This window comes from Sorex fumeus, unplaced genomic scaffold (genome assembly GCF_029834395.1).
Source record: "Sorex fumeus unplaced genomic scaffold, SorFum_2.1 ptg000128l, whole genome shotgun sequence".
Classification (NCBI taxonomy): Eukaryota; Metazoa; Chordata; class Mammalia; order Eulipotyphla; family Soricidae; genus Sorex; species Sorex fumeus.
The window spans coordinates 58,384,318-58,402,404 of record NW_026606185.1 but is presented as its reverse complement, the minus strand read 5'-3'; the positions used below and the strand labels follow the sequence as shown (position 1 = coordinate 58,402,404).

The following is an 18,087-nucleotide window of genomic DNA, read 5'->3' as shown; positions in this document are numbered from 1 at the left end:
TGACCCCACCCCCACGCTTTGGGGAGAGATTCTCAGGTATGTGGAACAAAGGACCTCCCCACTTGTCAGAGGGCACTCCTGATGACTCTGGGTGGTCACTGGACCTGCCCATGTGCTTTCTGGTTCTCACTTAGCCCCTGAAAGGCAGCCTCTTTTATATATATATATATATTAGTGAAACACCATGAGGTACAGTTGTAGACTTACAAACTTTCATCCTTGCGTTTCAGTTATACAATGATTGAGTACCCATCCCTCCATCAGTGCTCATTCTCCACCACCAATGATCCCAGTGGCCCTCCCACCCCACCCCCGCCCCATCCCCCCGCCCCACCCCGTCTCTGTGGCAGGGCATTCCCTTTCGCTCACTCTTTCCTTTAGGGTGTTGTAGTCTGCAATAGAGGTATTGAGTGGCCATCGTGTTTGGTCTATAGTCTACTTCCAGCATGCATCTCGCATCCCGAGCGAGTCCTCCAAACATCCTTTACTTGGTGTACCCTTCTCTACCTGAGCTGCGAAAGTGGCCTCTTTCTTGAGAGTCACTTGAGTCCACTTGGGGGTTCCTCAATCAGCTGATTCAGATCTTATCTCTAGCCTTCAGCAAAGCAAATACTGCATTATCACACTTTCCTTTCTGTTTGTTTGTTTGGTTTTTTTTTTTTCAAGGGGGCCACACCTATCAGTGCTCATGGGTTACTCCTGACTCTGCACTCAGGAATTACTCCAGGCAGGCTCAGGGGACTCAAGGTGCCAGGGTTCCAGGGACCAAACTCGGTCTCGGTGTGTCACATGCAAGGCAAACGTCTTACCGGCTGTGCTATCGCCATTTCCATACTTCTGACATAGCCACAGAATTGCTCGAATTTTTTTTTATTATAAACAAATTAGGTTCACAGAGACTTGACCCTACTTTCCTAACAAGGGGAATCTGTGTAACTCTTTCGCGGTAGAAATTGAACAAAAACATACGTGTTGGTGCTATCTTAGTTAGAAAGAATTCTGGCTTGCTTTTGGCCTCTAGAGCAAAAAAAAAAAACAAACAAAAAACAAACAAACAAAAAAAAACACTGAAACATAATTTTCAGTGTTCATAAATAAGCATCTAAGCTGTACCACCCCTTAATTTATATGTAAAGCAATAAATGGGGTGAAATTCCCCCCCGCTTGGTCCACTGGAGTCGTGCTGCCAACAGCTTTGCAAAGGTAACTATGCAGCCCTTCTATAATCTACCCACAAATTTCCAGAAACCAATGACGCAGTTTCAACTGCTGCGAGAGCTGAAAACCCCAGCATGCAAGAGAAGCATATTATTAAGGAGGACAATTTCTAGGGAATTAAGGTAGTGTTGCTGTTGATTGAAATTTGTGTCTTGTATAATAAACAGATGCGACAGAGACGGGGGACTCATCCCTAATGAGTGCCATGAAACCATTGTAAGGAAACAAGGAAACGAAAAGTCACTCCGTGACATGGGAACAAGGGACGCCTACAAGCACGTATTGAGTGCCGGGAAAGGAAGAACAGCTCAACCAAACCCAGGATTGTCACCCAAATGAGAATGACTTACATGAGCACCTCCAGTCTTAGAACAGACACGTCACAAGTGACAATGGACTTTCAAGAGGTTCAGTAGCCTGCTAACACCCCTCCAAGGGTGCTGGGGAGAAAGTCCAGTAGGGAGGGAGTGTGCCTTCTACATGACCGACCCAGGCTTGATCCCCGGCACCGCATATGGTTCCGGGTCTGCCAGGAGTGATCCCTGAGCACCATGGGGGATGTCCTCCTCCACCCCTTATGCCCTTCCCCCACCAAAAAAAGCTAAAGTCTTTCCAAGATGAAGACACAGACTCAGGGCTGTCTGGTTTTTCAGGAACATAATAACCCATGGTCCCTTATTTTAGCACCACATGCTTCAGAAGAAAGTTCCTGTCCCCATCCTTTGGAAGTCTCACCAATGTCTTTAAAAAAAAAATACATTTTTTTAAATTGTCTTGAAAACATTAGTGACTGGATCATAGTTAAAACTTGGAAACCCAGGGCCGGAGCAATAGCACAGCTCGGGTAAAGCATTTGCCTTGCACGCAGCTGACCCAGGTTCAATCCTCGGCATCCCACATGGTCCCCCAAGCACCTCCAGGAGTGATTCCTGAGTAAGAGTCAGGAGTAACTCCTGAGCATTGACCCAAAAAGCAAAAAAATAAAAATAAAAAACAACAAAAAACTTTGAAACGCATTCTCAAGCTGCAGAGTGCCTGGAGTAGGGCCACTGAGGGAAGAAGGGAGGACATGCCGCCCCTCCCCCACGGCCACTGTAATAAAGTTGTTGATCGATGAAGATTGGAAAAAAAAATGAACCTCAGAAAGCAAAATTACAAGGAAATAAAACAGAAACCAATCACAATGGTCAACCAATAACATCTTGGCATAGTAATAACAATTATACTTTAAAATAAGAAAATAGTGGCCCACACTTAGACCTATTCTACACACAGCCATTTACAAGCTAGGTACATTTGCCAGTCTTAATAGATTAAAATTAGGGTAAAAACATGGTGAGGGAAAAAAATGGTGAGAATAGTATCAGTACCTGTATAAATCAATTCTTTAGTTTCTGAAGCACAATCTGGTGAGACCTACTCACAGGCCAATAAAAGTGACATGCCCTTTTTATAAAGCAAGTCGATAGGCAAGAATGTATGCTCCCAAATATCCCAGATGTGTGGACATATTGAGCTACACTAATTTTTCACGTGGCTTCTTTTAGGTAAGAAAAAAAAATATTTAATGCAACATCCTAAAATTTCTGACAAAACTAAACAAACAATGAAGTGCAAAATGTCATTCAAAATGATGAGAATAGGGGCTGGAGCGATAGCACAGCGGGTAGGGCGTTTGCCTTGTACACAGCCGACCCGGGTTCGATTCCCAGCATCCTATATGGTCCCCCAAGCACCGCCAGGGGTAATTCCTGGGTGCATGAGCCAGGAGTAACCCCTGTGCATTGCTGGGTGTGACCCAAAAATCAAAACAAACAAACAAACAAAATGATGAGAATGAACTGACAGGGAAAGCAGGGAGCAAGGGTGGGGCTCAGCAGGAGGGCACTTGCCATGCACATGCGTCACCTCCCCAGCAAAAAGGCAAAAATCAAGCAAAAGTGGGCCAGAGAGATGATATGGCGGGTGGGGCATTTGCCTTGCACACGGCCGACCCAAGTCTGATCCCAGGCATCCCATGTGGCCCCCCAAGCACTGCCAGGAGTGATTCCTGAGTGCAGAGCCAGGAGTAACCCCTGTGCATCACTGGGTGTGACCCAAAAAGAAAAAAAAATCAAAATCAAACAAAAGCAAAGCATTGCAAACCAAGAAAGAGAATCCTTAGAAAAGACCTGATAATCTTAGGAAAAATCTGATACCATTTTTAAGAGGCAAAGGCTAGAAAATATCTGCATTTTCTATGACAATGGTCTGTTTCATTTCCCTACATAACGCTACGTTTTCTTTTGGGGCCTCATGCAGCAGTGTGGGGGGACTTACTCCCACTCAATGGCTGGAGAGGCTCCTGGAGGTGCGGTCGCAGGATCAAACCCAGCTCCCACGGTGACACCTGCTGTCAGCTCTCAGAGTCATCTTCTTAGCCTGAGAATTTGTTTTCAAAAGGTATAACCCATTTTTTTTAATGTGAAAATGGTCATGAAAAAAAATCTAAGGGAAAGTGTTAAAAATAAAAGTATCAAGAAATATGTGCATTGTGAAAATTTTAGGAAAAAAAATTATGCAGTTCTGCTTCCTGGTTTTGCTTAATTTGGATTCCCAGAATTTCTCTAGGTGGCTTCAGTAACGAAGTCTAGACCTGCTTTCTCAAAGATACAACATTCAAATTAAATTAATAACAAAGTACAAATTTCAAAGGGTGAGATAAGAATTCACGTAAAAGCTGTACTTTTTTCAGAAAGACTAATACAGCTCAAAAGAGAATTGCTGCATTGCTCCTTGAGCACTGGCCACATGACCACACATACTGTCACATTCGTGTTGTCGTATATCTGTCCCTAAAAGCCAGGGGTATCATCAAATGAAGGCACAAATTCGGATTTACTGATTAGAGGCGGGTATTGCTGTTTTCACAGAACCATGCTGCCCCCTTCTGGACACTCTGGGATTATGCAACATTGAAAGGTGAGTGAAATGTAGTAGTGAAATATAATTTTCTTTTTTTTACTAATTTAATGAAGGATACAGCCTGCTTGCACAGGAGGAACATGATTGGGGTGTAAACAATTTATTTTAAAACAGTTCTAAAAGTTCTGTTCTAAATAAAAGTTGAAGCAGCAAAAAGCTCCCAGAATCCATTCACCTGTGCCAATGAAGAGAAAATTAAGTATCTGTTTACTGACCGTAACCATCACGCGGCCTTTGAAGACATTACTCTCTTTTACTTTTAACCACTTCCACACTGAGTCTCCTCATTCCTATAGGTAAAGGAGAACCTGCGTTCGGTACTGGCCTTTCAAGTTTCAGTACTCTAGCACAGCGGTAGGGCGTTTGCCTTGCGTGCAGCCAGCCTGGCCGAGCCAGGTTCGATTCCTCTCGGCAAGAGACCGGCAAGCTACCAAGAGTTATCTCACCGGCACAGCAAAGCCTGGCAAGCTACCCGTGGTGTATTCAATGTGCCAAACACAGTAACAATAAGTCTCACGATGGAGACGTTACTGGGCCCGCTCGAGCAAATCGATGAACAACGGGAGGTCAGTGTTTGACAGTGTTGACTCCCTATGCATATGTCCATAAATACAGTATGTATTTCTAAAATGTGTGTGGGGGAGCTGGAGCGATAGCACAGCGGGCAGGACTTTGTTTGCCTTGCATGCGGTCCACCGGGTTCCGAGCATCCCATATGGTCCCCCGAGCACTGCCAAAAGTAATTCCTGAGTGCATGAGCCAGGAGTAACCCCTGTGTGTCACTGGGTGTGACCCAAAAAGCAAAAAAAAAAAATTAAAAATAAATAAAATGTGTATGGGTGGAAGCCCGCTGTGTTGCCGCCGCGCCCCCCCCCCCCCTCCACACCACAGGCTGCACTTCTCAACGTGGTCACCAGGGGAGCCACAAAGCCGGTGCGGGGACTGAGGGGCACCGCTCGGCCACTATAAACAGGCACCAGCGTCATTCCATGGGTGAGAACGACTCTGTAACGTGGGTCTCATGGTGATTCCAGTTTTTAAAAAGAAAAAAAAATTAATGAAATAAGAAAAAAGACTATTTAGTCTATTAGGTCACCTCTATTACTTGTTGATATCCAGATCTTCATTCCAGTCGATCCTATTTGGATTTGGATTTTAGTTTGCTTAAGGGAAATGTTTTAAAACATTTTTTTAAATGTTTTATAAAATGTACTCCTGGCAATTTAAAATGATTGCAGGGGGGATGCTGGATGGGAGGGAAACTGGGGACACTAGTGTGGGAAATGTACAGTGGTAAAAGAATGGGTGTTGGAACTGATTTATGAACAACCTCATAACTGTATCTCACTGCAATTCAACAAAAAAAAATTACTAAAATAAAATTAAGTAAGTAAAGGCCCTCCCGTTGATCATCGATTTGCTCGAGCGGGCCCAGTAATGTCTCCATTGGAGACTTTGTTGTTACTGTGTTTGGCATATCGAATACGTCACGGGTAGCTTGCCAGGCTCTGCCGTGCGGGCAAGATACTCTCGGTAGCTTGCCAGGCTCTCCGAGAGGGGCGGAGGAATCGAACTCAGGTCGGTCATGTTGGCTGCATGCAAGGCAAACGCCCTACCGCTGTGCTATCGCTCTTGAGGCCAGGGCTCAGTGCTCATGTGGCTCGGTGCTGGGGTAACGGGTCTCCCAGGGGTTCAGCAGCCCCCAGCACTAGGAGTAGAAAATATCCAACAGACCCCCGGCGATGATGCAGAGAGTGGAAGCCCGTATTTTGCATGCAGGAGCCCCTTTGCAGGTCACCATTCAAGTCCGAGCTCTGCCTGGACCCCTAAGCACCTCTGGGAGATCTCAGAGAGAAAGCAAAGGGCGGAGGAAAGGAACCCAGGGCTGGCATGCATGTGCCCATGAGGTCTACGTGCGACCCCAGCCCTGCACAGTCCCGGGCACTGCCAGGCACAATCCCTCAGTACTGAAGCAGGTATGAGGCTCACAAGGGATGTCACTCAAAAACCAAAGGGAACAAAGAAGACTGGGCGCAGTCATTTTCTTAGGTGGTCTTTGTTCCCCTACCCCCAGCCCAAATGTAGTTTCCCTGTAAGTAAACAGAGTGGAAATGAAAGAAAATGTTTTCGTTTTTAAAAATCCAGTTTCTTTGTCTGAAAAATCAATGAAGGAAGGAACAAAAGAAAATGTTCCTGTTCTAGGAGTGGGCCCCTCCGGCCTAGAAGCTACACCTGGGAGAAGGAAGAAGGAAGACGGGAGGGAACGAGAAGGCTGTTAACTAGGCAGTCATTGTTCACTTGTTAAATTATCACACAAGGTACTTTCTCTTAATCAGTACCTTTGAATGTCAAGAAAATCCTTATTGGTAAGTCTACAATGAGTAAATTACATCACTGTCCAAGTACCAGTCTTCTTGACTATGTGTCTCACGCCTGTATTGCCCACCGGGCACCACTAGTCTGACCCTAGTGTAGGAGGGACCTACTCAACATTCAGTAGGTTACACGTCTCTTAGATATTTTACTTACTGCAACTCATTTTGAAATGCAGTTAGCCCAGAGTCATTTGATTGTGTGCAACTCCTAGTTCAGTAGGTCCAAGAATAATCAGAACTTTGTCTGAACACTGTTAACGCTACTATCAATTTTCAAACTGACAAGGCCTTTCATTCATTTGCTCATCAGCTGTCTTTCAGGCATACGGGATTTCATCATTCTTCCATCTGACCGTTTCCTGCTACCATGACCAAATCATCTTTGCGTATCAAACTTACACTGCAGTTTTCGGGCGGGACTAGAAGCTGAGTGATCTCGCCCCCGTGCACACAGAAGATATGCTTCATTTCTCCGGAAAATATGTCCCAAATTATGACTGAAAAATCCACACCTCCAGACACCAGGTATCTCTGATCATAACGAGCTGAGACCTGATGAGGATATAGCAAACATGTGACTTTGTTCCGATGGCCACGGAGCGTCCTGTGCGGCGGCCAACCTGTGAATGAGGGTCCGGATTTGAAACGGAAAGTTAACATCGGACAAAGTCTCGAAACCTAAAAGCAAACATGAAGCATCAGAACCGCGAGGAGCACAACCACGGAAAAACGCTTCTAACTCTGTCTTCTACAAGCCCCTGGCAGGTGACCAGTTCAGATTCAGGTGTGCCATAAAGGCAAAATTTACTGGAGGCGTACAAGACTCAGTGCAAAAAAAAAAAAACAGAAAAATACCTCAGTAACTGCTTTTCTATTGACTATTAATAGAACAATCAATACTTTTCTATTAAAGTGAAATAAAAATTTTGGAGTTTTGTCTTTTTTTTGGGGGGCACACCAAGTAAAAAAAATAGGGCTTTGTTTTTTTGGGGGGATCACGTTAGGTAAAATAAAATAGAAGTTCATTAAAGTTCATTCCACCTTGCTTTATCTTTGCTTTTTTTTTAATGGACTATTAGAAAATGACATGCTGCTTTATTAGGATGATAAAGAATCATCGGTATAATATTTTATAAACTGATAAGGTCTCGATACATCGATATGAAATTTTATAAGCTATGGGTAGAACTACCAATCAAAGGCAGCAGGCATCGATCTACGAGATCGAGTTTTCGGATACTGCATCTACAGCCATCAGGTGGCCCTGGTCCAGGCACCGGGTGCAGCCTCCACTGCCCACAACCCCGCCCCCAACAACTCGGGCCTGGGGAGAAGCCAGCGCGCAGGCACGGGGCAGTCGCGGCGGGGCGGTCGCGGTACCTCTGCGGAGCATGTGCTCGCCCTGCAGCAGCTGCACGATGGCTGTTTGCGTGGCGGGCACGATGACGATGCTGCCGTCCTCCCGGCCGCACACCAGCCGGCCGTGCGCGGGGATGTACACGCTCGCCGTGACTTTCAGGGGTTCCTGGCTGGTGGGAATCACGCTCAGCTGGTCGATGATGCCCGCGGGAACCGGGCTGAGTTTGTCAAACGCCTCTTGCAAGCTGATGGAAGTGGTGACTTTCAGTTCCTTGGAGGCGGCGTCTTGGATGAAAGAAAGACATTCATGCAAGTTAAGAGCGGCCAGCGCCTTCGAGGAAATATGTGTGTGTGTGTGCTGCATTCTGGGACAGGGCAAGGAATGGACAAACGCATCAGCTGGGATTCTCAGAAGAAACTAACAGAGGTGTATTATTAGTGTGTGTGTCTGGGCTTAGAATTTAGATTGTTACATCCAAAGAACAAAGAAATTGCTGCACAGTTGTATGTATTGCCTTCACCTTTCTGTTTATCAGGTGTGTCTGAGAGGCTCCAAATATTCAGTCTTCCAGAAGAATCACCCTGGATCAATAGTTTATGGACAGATTCCTTGTCTCCATAGAAGAACCGAGTAACAGGAGGGCAAATTAGCAACTGTCAGAGAGGGGGGAAATAAAAAAAGTTCAAATATATTCAACTAAAAAATTTCACACGTTGACATTTTTTCTGATAAAGATTCTAAGCCTACAATTTTGCAGATTTATATACATGTTAAGTAATATTCAAGGGGCTGAAGTGATAGCACAGTGGTAGGGCGGTTGCCTTGCACACAGACAGCCCGGCCAAGCTGGGTTCAATTCCTCCGCCTCTCTCGGAGAGCCCAGCAAGCTACCGGGAGTATCTCACCCACACGGCAAATCCTGGCTATCTACCCATGATGTATTCGATATGACAAACACAGTAACAAGTCTCAAAATAGAGACATTACTGGACCCGCTCGAGCAAATCAATTAACAACGGGAGGACAGTGACAGTGGACAATATTCAAGTCCAGTATAATACATCAAAGAATAAAACAATCTTGCAGCTTTCCTCCAGACTTGGTTATCTGTATACTTTTCTTTACTCCACAAATGATGTGCACCATAGTATAACAGGTAGGGCGTTTGCCTTGCATGCTGCTAATCTGGATTCAATTCATCCCTCTGCAATGCCCCCCATCCTCCCCTATGGTTCCTCAAGTACTGCCAGGAATAATTCCTGAGTGCGGAACCAGGAGATTCTGAGATTCGCTGGGTGTGTCTCAAAAAGCAAATAATAATAATAATTAATACACAGACAAACCACTCTTTACCAAAAACAAAAGTCTCTACTTAAAAGTCAAAAGGGTATTCCAGCAAAATCGCACTTGCCTACATCAACTATCCCTAGTTTGTTCCTTTTGATTGGGGGCCACACCCAGCAGTGCTCAGAGTTCCTGGCTCTGAGTTCAGGGATCACTCCTGGTGGGTTCAGGGACTATATGGGAAGCCGGGATCCAGCCCAGGTTGGCTGCATGTAAGGCAAGCGCTGTAGAATGGCTCCAGCCCCACCACCAAGCCTAGTTTGTGGTCCAGCACTGCATAAGTTCCCCTGAGAACCTCCGGGGGGCACTCTTGAGCACAGAGCCAGGACTATATCTTGAACACTTCAGGTTCCACATGCTTAGAACGCAAGTAAAGGAAACATTCATTCCAAAAGCAAAATAACAACAACAACAACAAAACTTGAAAGGGAGAGAGATCACTTTCTGATCTTGTGCAACTACAGAACTTAAATTTTAATTGGTTTTCTTTTACTCCATAAGAGTAGTTTAACATCTTACATAATCAACAGGAACCTGGTCTGGGATGCTAGCTACACACTACTAGAAGCAAAAGGAGTTTATTGGGGTATCTGTAGACGTTTGCTTTGTTAGCAAGACAGGGACGGAAGGAGCCAGGAGTGAGCACACTGTTATTTTGTGTTGCCTCCGAGGTGGCAGGAACCCATCCCAAGGCCTCAGGCCAAAGCCAGACCAGGGCTTTATGCTGAGCCACAATCCAGCAGCACTGCATTTTTGAAACAGTATTTCCACTAGAAAACTTGAGCCTTTGTTGATTTCCTTAAAACATGAGAAACAGGCCTGGAGAGCCAGCACAGAGCTACCTAGGCCCGGCCAGGTGAATTTCCGGTCCCAAGTGCCACCTGCACCCAGCACAACCCTGAAGCCCTCCTGCTTGGCCCTGGTGGCTCTGCTGTTGGTGACAACAGTGGCACCACCACAAAACAGAGTGCCTGGGGCCAGAGAGACAGGCCAGGGGGTAGGGAGCCGGCCTGGCGCATGCTGACCCAGGGTAGACCCCCAGCACTGCGCAGGGCTTCCCCGGCCTCTCCAGGAGTGATCCCGAGTGGAGTCAGGAGGAGGCCCTGAGCACCGCCCGGTGTGGCCCCAAACCAAAACCAAAACCAAGGAAATGCATTAGGGAGCTGATAATTATGTGGGTTTTGCTTTTAGTATTTGTTTTGTGAGCCACCCCCAGCGACACTCAGGGATCACTTCTGACAGTGCTCCGGGGACCGTATGCGGTGCCAGAGATCAAACTGGGGTTCACCACATGCAAGCGTCTTACCCTCTCTACTGTCCATAGTTACATATACATATAGACATACATGTATATTTATACATATATGCACACATGCACGTTATCCTTTTCACTCAAACTCATGGAAGAGCAGTAACAAGATTTCCAGTTAATACCAAGGATCCGTTACTCTATGTCTGTCCCTCTCCTTCTGACTCATTTGACTTAGCATAGAAAACTACACTCATTTGTGGGATATAAAAAAAAATAGTATGAGAATAATATCTAAAAATAGAAAAAAACAGGAGTCAGGAGGATTGCCCCACAGTTGAAGCTTTCCACAAGTATGTTGTGGCAGTAGGCAGTTAGGATACAGAAGGGACCACGATGGCGATGACAGTTGGAAATCATCACTCTGGACAAGTACTGAGTGCTGAAAGGAGGTGAAGGAACATACATGATAACCTTTCAGCATCTGTACTACAAACCATAATGCCCAAGAGGAGAGAGAGAAGAAAAGCACCTGCTATAGAGACAGGTGGGGAGGAGGGGTAACGGGAAACTGGGAGTGGAAAATGTGGACAGGTGAAGGGACCCATGTTGGAACACTGTAGGACTGAAACCCAATCATGAACATCTTTGTAACTGTGTATCTTATGATAATACAATTAAAATATAAAGATATTTTTTTAATTTTTTCATTTTATAAAGATTATGATAAACAGGCTGGAGCAACAGCACAGCGGGTAGGGCATTTGTCTTGCACGCGGCCGACCCGGGTTCAATTCCCAGCATCCCATATGGTCCCCCAAGCACAGCCAGGAGTAATTCCTGAGTGCAGAGCCAGGAGTAACCCCTGTGCATCACTGGGTGTGATCCAAAAAGAAAAAATAAATAAATAAAACAATAAATAAACCAATAAAATCAAGAATAGGTTATGGAGGGGGCTGGAGCAATAGCACAGCGGGTAGGGCATTTGCCTTGCATGCAGCCAACCCAGGTTCGATTCCCAGCATCCCTTAGGATCCCCTGAGCACCGCCAGGAGTAACTCCTGAGTGCAGAGCCAGGAGTAATCCCTGTGCATTGCCGGATGTGACCCAAAAAGCAAAAAATAAATAAAAAAGAAAAGAATTAAAAAAACAAAAAGAATAGGTTATGGAGGCTTTTAACTGTACACAGAAGTATAAATCCAGCAGGTTCAAAATATAAATGGAGGGCACGGAGCGACAACACAGCGGGTAGGGCATTTGCCTTGCACACGGCCGACCCAGGTTCAATCCCCGACATCCCATATGGTCCCCTGAGCACTGCCAGGAATAATTCCTGAGTTCAAAGCCAGGAATAAACCCTGAGCATTGCTGGGTGTGACCCAAAAAGGAAAAAATAAAAATAAAATAAATAAAATATTCATGGAAAGAGCCACTCTCTTCCCTTATAAGTCTTCCACATAAAGATAGGGCAAAAGTAGCTCAGTGCTCAGAACATAAATGAAGGAAACATTAATTCCTAAACCCAAGCTTCTTTTTTCATTAAGCTGCAAGATTTTATTTTAGTTGTTTATTTATTTGTTTGTTTATTGGGTTTGGGGCCATATTCAGTAGTGCTATGGGGTGCCAGGAACAGAACTTAGGGCAGCTGCAAACAAGACTAGCACCTATCTATTGCACTACCACTCTGGCCTCAGCGCTTCATTCTCTTTGCTCAAAGAGTTAAGCTGAAAGGCCAGTAGAAAGTGCTGCTGCATCTCAAACTGAAATATTAAGCACCGTTACAAAAATCGTTATAATAAAAAGTTTTGTGTGGTTTTAATTTTTTGTTTGTTGGTTGGGTTGGGGCCACACTGCAGTGCTCAGGGGCTACTCCTGACTCTGTGCTCAGGAACCGACTCCTGGGGGTCCTTGGGCCATCATCGCGAGCGCCAGGAACTCAAGCCGGCACCAGTGGGATGCATGGTAACTGCTTTTAACCCCTCTCCTATTTCTCGGGCCCCTAAAATTTTATTTTTATTTTTTATTTAATGTTTAATGAAAACATTTTTCATTCTTCTCTTCCACTGCCTAATGATTTAAATCACTATGTGATCCTTTTGGTAGCTAAGGCAACGCCAGTTCAAATAATGAACTACTTTTCACATTGCACACCTATCTGTGACCTTCTGACACGATATGTCCATATTTATAACATTAAGATAGGGAAAATAAATTTACACATTAATAGGAATTTCATCAAAAAGTCACTGCCATTACATACTAGACATTCTTATTCTTAGAGAAAAATGAGTGCTATGATATAGATGAATGCTATATTATAGGCAAATTATACTTTAATATATGCAAATTTTTATTATTCTTCTAATTGACAATGTCAAAATGTTTTATAACATCTAACATATTGCCGCATATTACAATTGCAATTACATTACAATTAGAGTGCATTGTCTAATTGTATTGAATCTTTCAAATGCTTAGGTACCAAAAGACACACATAAACAAAGTCGTAAAATTTTTTTTCAATTTAACTATCAATATAAATGATACCTGAAGAATTTTACCTCTTTATCTGTTCTATCCAAGAGGCTATATTGTACCGGAGGAATTAAATTTTCAACTGCTTTCCCCACATCACTGCGGAATGAATCACTAGCAGGAAGGCAACTGAAAACAAGAAAAATACAACATTCAATTAAAATACTGACATCAAGTGTTTTATCATATGATGAAGGTTTTTTGACAACAGACAAAATAAGAATTTCGAAGTAATTTCCATGTAGCCATTAATTTAAATAACTCATGTTATAAAAATACAGACTTCAAATAAAAAAATCCAACAATTTTTTTTTTTGGTACTTAGAAGTTAAAAATGGGGGCAGGGATATGACTCAACCATGAAACACACACTTCAGACATGAAGTCTGAGTACTATCACTAGTCACTACAACAAAAAAAGCAACTACACTCAAATCGCAAACGAGACTTTAAAGTTCTAACTTTTACCTAAATTGAAGAAATACATTTGAACCGTATTCATACTTTCAGGCTTTGCCCCAAACTTCGAAACTTTAACTTTTGATCATAACACTAACTTCGGGGTTGGATCAGGCGTTGGGTGCTCGCCTTGGATGCAGCCGACCCGGTTCGATCCCCAGCACTACATATGGTCTCCGGAGCCCACCAGGAGTGATCCCTGAGCACAGAGCCAGGAGTGAGCCCTGAGCACTGCCGAATGTGCTTCCCTACCCCACATCCCACCCCCAGAAATAAATAAATAAATAAATAAATAAACAAAACACTAACTTTGTCTGCACTGAGTACCTGGCAGGAAGCTTGTAAACATAACTCTGCCCGTGTTCAGTCCAGATGATCACTTTGTCTGCGGACACAAAGTCACCTCCAGTCCATGTCTGTCCATCCTCACTGGGCCCCGAGCACAGAAGGGAGTAGTCACCGGCATCAAACACCTAACAAGGAGTGAGAACTTCACACTCTGGCCTACCTGGTGTCATTCAAGCGAGGTGCAGTGACCTGCATCTCCTGAACAGAAACCACCTCGGGCGATGCACTCAGCCGACACAAACGGCCCAAGGACACATCTCCGGCACAGGTGTGTGGCCAGCCAGCTGCAGCCAGAGCCGAGCAGGAGGAAGGCAGCAGGCAGGGCACGGCCCCTGGGGGGGCCAGTGGGCAGGGAGCTTCTGGAACAAGGGCAGGGGACCTTGGCCTTTCTCACCTATAGGGTCAGCACTCCTTCCAAGGATGCCCAGGAACAAAAGACCAACATTTTATTGATAATCCAAATACTACAAACAGAAACCAATGCTGTTTTTTTTAATTTAATAATTTTCATGCGTAAAAAAATTAATCAAAGGACTGGGGAATGCTGAGAAGGCGGTACGTGCTTTACAGGAGGCCTGGATACAGGTCTGGCACTGCATGACCCCTGAGTACTGCCAGGAGAGATCCCCAAGCAATCAACAAGAGTTATAACTCAGCACATCAGGGTACGGCCCCCAAACAAACAAAAAGTCCAATCGAAAGTCAAGGATGTGGGTCAGTGGTACAAGCAGGCCTCACAGTTCAGTCCTCTGAACCAAAAAGAATAAATAAATAAAAACAAAAAACACCCTTCCTTAAAATGTCATCAGTGGGACTGGAACAATAGTACAGTGAGTAGGGCATTTGCCTTGCACGCAGCCAACCCGGGTTTGATGCCCAGCATCCCATATGGTCCCCAAAGCACCGCCAGGAGTAATTCCTGACTTCAGAGCCAGGAGCAACCCAAGCATCACTGGGTGTGACCCAAAAAGCCAAAAAAGAAAAAAAACGTCATCAGTCACACAAGCTGTTAACCTGACATTTCCAAGGTACAACAGTTTACAACACACCTTTAAAGGGGCTGGAGCAATAGTGCAGGGGTGAAGGTGCTCACTTTGCAGCCCACTGGCAAACGTTCAAAAGTGCATACCTGAGCAGAGCACAGCGCTAGGAGGAGCCCCTAAGCACTACCAGGACTCCCACAATCCCCTCAAAAATGTTCCTTTAGGACTTTATCACACATGACCCTGAAATTAGGCAGACAAGCAAGGATTGAATGACAGACAGGAAACCAGTGCAAGGAAAGGTTCTAGCACCCTTTAAGGTCCGGGGAAAGAGCTCGCTAAATCCTGGTCTTACCCAGCCTAACAGAATTTCTACCACCTTCAATAATTAAGAAGAGCACATTCTGTATTGGGCTGGAGGGATAGCACAGTGGGTAGGGCATTTGTCTTGCACATGGCCCACACGGCTGACCCGGGTTCGACTCTTCCGCCCCTCTCAGAGAGCCCGGTAAGCTACTGAGAGTATCTCGCCCGCACGGCAAAGCCTGGCAAGCTACCCATGACATATTCGGTAAGCCAAATACAGTAACAAGAAGTCTCATAATGGAGACGTTACTGGGCCCGCTCGAGCAAATTGATGAACAATGGGAGGACAGTGCTACCAGTGCTACATTCTGTTTTGCTAAAAAAAAAAAAAAAATTCCTTATGGAATTGAGCCATAGAGTTTATACTATTTCTCTTTATAAAAAAAATCGTGGGGGCCTGAGAGGTGGGTTCAAGGTCTACCGCACATGTGATGTAAGCAAGGGCCACATGGTCCTCAAGCACCACCAGGAGTGACCCCAGAGGGTAGGCCGTTGCAGAGCCAGGAGTCCTGAATGGCCCCTAAATAGTGCCAGGTATGACCAGCCCCCCAAAAATAAGAGGAAAAAAGTTAAACTAATAAAATTGTACTGGGTATTAAAATTAGAACAAATCATTGTATAATATACCATGATTTGCTTTCCTATTAATCATTAATAGAACACTGACATTAAAAGAACAGCTAAGTCTGAGAAAGAATGATGAAGGGAACCAGGTCCTCCAGACTTATTATTTATTAAAACAAAGTAGGAAAAATAAAAGATAGCATCAATGAATGAATGGACAGCAGGTCCGGAAACAGAATCCAGTAAGAGTGTATTACAAACGATTTACACAAGCACAGCAGAAGACAGTCATTCATTAAAAGGTGCCCTGGAGGGGCTGGAGCAATAGCATAGCAGGTAGGGCGTTCGCCTTGCAGGGGGCTGACCCGGGTTCGTTTCCCAGCATCCCATATGGTCCCTTGAGCACCGCCAGGGGTAATTCCTGAGTGCAGAGCCAGGAGTAACCCCTGTGCATTGAAAGGTGTGACCCAAAAAGCAAAAAAAAAAAAAAAAAACTAGAGCCCGGCAAGCTACCGAGAGTATTCGATATGCCAGACACAGTAACAACAAAGTCTCCAATGGAGACGTTATTGGGCCCGCTCGAGCAAATCGATGATCAACGGGAAGGCCTTTACTTTACTTTTACTTTACAAAAAAAAACTGGAGTTGGGGCTCATCCATCTGAAGTAAAAACAAACCGAATCCACATCCCACTATTGAGATAAAAAAAAAAAAATTCAGATTAAAGTTGGAAACATAGGTAAGACTCTCTCTGGGCTGAGATCTTAGGAGCATTCTCGGGGGGCGGAGGAGAGGGGGGCAGGCTAAGTACCGGACATGCCAGGAGGCACAGCGCACACCCCCTGCCAACATCCTTTGCTTCACAGTTCCATGACTGATCTGGAAGAGATGCTGAGAAACTGAGTCGTTCCCATTCCAGGCTCCTGGAGCACACAGCCACACAGCACAGTGCCTTCAAATGTCACAGTGACAGCCCAGCTGCAGTACAGCAAATTAGATAGGGGAGTTGCGAAGAATCCCACCGAGTTTTGTGAAAAAAAGCAGTAACACAGAAGGCTCAGTATCATAACGACTCAGTAAATCCTTGGACAGTGACTTTAGTAACACCGCTATGAAGTTTATGTTGCAACAAGCAGTAGCACTGTAGGACTGTCCTCCCATTGTTGATCGATTTGCTTGAGCGGGCACCAGTACCGTCTCCATTGTGAGACTTGTTACTGTTTTTGTCATATCGAATACACCACGGGGGAGCTTGCTGTGCAGGCAGGATACTCTCGGTAGCTTGCCGGGCTCTCTGAGAGGGGCGGAGGAATCGAACCCGGTCCGACGTGTGCAAGGCAAGGCAAATGCCCTACCCACTGTGCTATCGCTCCAGCCCACAACAAGCAGTATAAAGTAAATTACTTTGTGCCTGCTAAATGGGCAGGTTTGTGGGGGTCAGGGGGCACGTTGGGGACATTGGTGGAGGGAAGGTCCCATTGGTGGTGGGATTGGTTTTGAAACATTGAATACCTCAAACAATTGTATTATGAACAATATTGTAAATCGCAGTATTTTAATTTTTCTCATTGAGAAAACAAATATGAGACTTTTTAAAATAAAAGTCAAGATGTAAACATGCCTGTGGTAATAAAATCATACAATGACTATAGCAAAGCATTAAAATTTGTTTGCTTTGGGGCCACCCCTGGCTGTGCTCAGGGGATCACTCCTGGTATGCTGGAGAACCACATGGGGTGCTGGGAACCAGTCCCAGGTTAGACACAGTGCCCGACCTCCTCTTCTATTGCTCTAGCCTCCAAAGTGCAGCTCGGGGCTGGTGGGCTGTCTGCCTTGCACATGGCTGACCCGAGTTCGACCCCTGGCACGCTACATGGTCCTTGGACTCTGCCAGGAGTGATTCCTGAGCTCCAGAGCCAAGAGTAAGCCCAGAGCGCAGCTGGGTGTGTCGAAACCCACAGCCAACATGTAGATTGGGTGAGCCCTTTAGAACACATCAGAAAGGGCATCAGGAACCCTAAATGAAGGGAATCTCTCCAGATGGGAGCTGAAGACGGGCTCCTAGCAGCCCGGATCCGGGAAAAGTCGCTGCAGGGACACTATCTCAGCATCTCCACGTGCATTCCCTGGGTGCTCTGTGCAACCAGACACCTTGGTGTCCATTCACGGGCCACGTGGCTTTCCCCTTTCACGGAACATCCCTTTCCCCTTCTACTTTGGGGTCACCCGTTTGCTGGGATCACTGGTCTGTGATCAGTGATCACAGAAGTGTCACTGGTTTGCCTGCTGGGATTCTCACTCAACAGATCGCTCCTTTTTAAT

General features: G+C 45.3%; 1 protein-coding gene across 1 annotated transcript in view; it reads right to left on the bottom strand.

Moving 5' to 3' along the window:
* Positions 1-18,087, bottom strand: part of WDR7 (WD repeat domain 7) — a 352,939-nt gene that overhangs the window by 291,587 nt on the left and 43,265 nt on the right. Inside the window, exons 8-12 of the mRNA XM_056137959.1 lie at positions 13,832-13,977; positions 13,072-13,174; positions 8,438-8,570; positions 7,938-8,201; positions 6,957-7,177 (exon numbers count right to left, since the gene is read on the bottom strand). Coding sequence (XP_055993934.1) covers positions 6,957-7,177; positions 7,938-8,201; positions 8,438-8,570; positions 13,072-13,174; positions 13,832-13,977 — 867 coding nt within the window. The remainder of the gene's footprint in view (positions 1-6,956; positions 7,178-7,937; positions 8,202-8,437; positions 8,571-13,071; positions 13,175-13,831; positions 13,978-18,087) is intronic.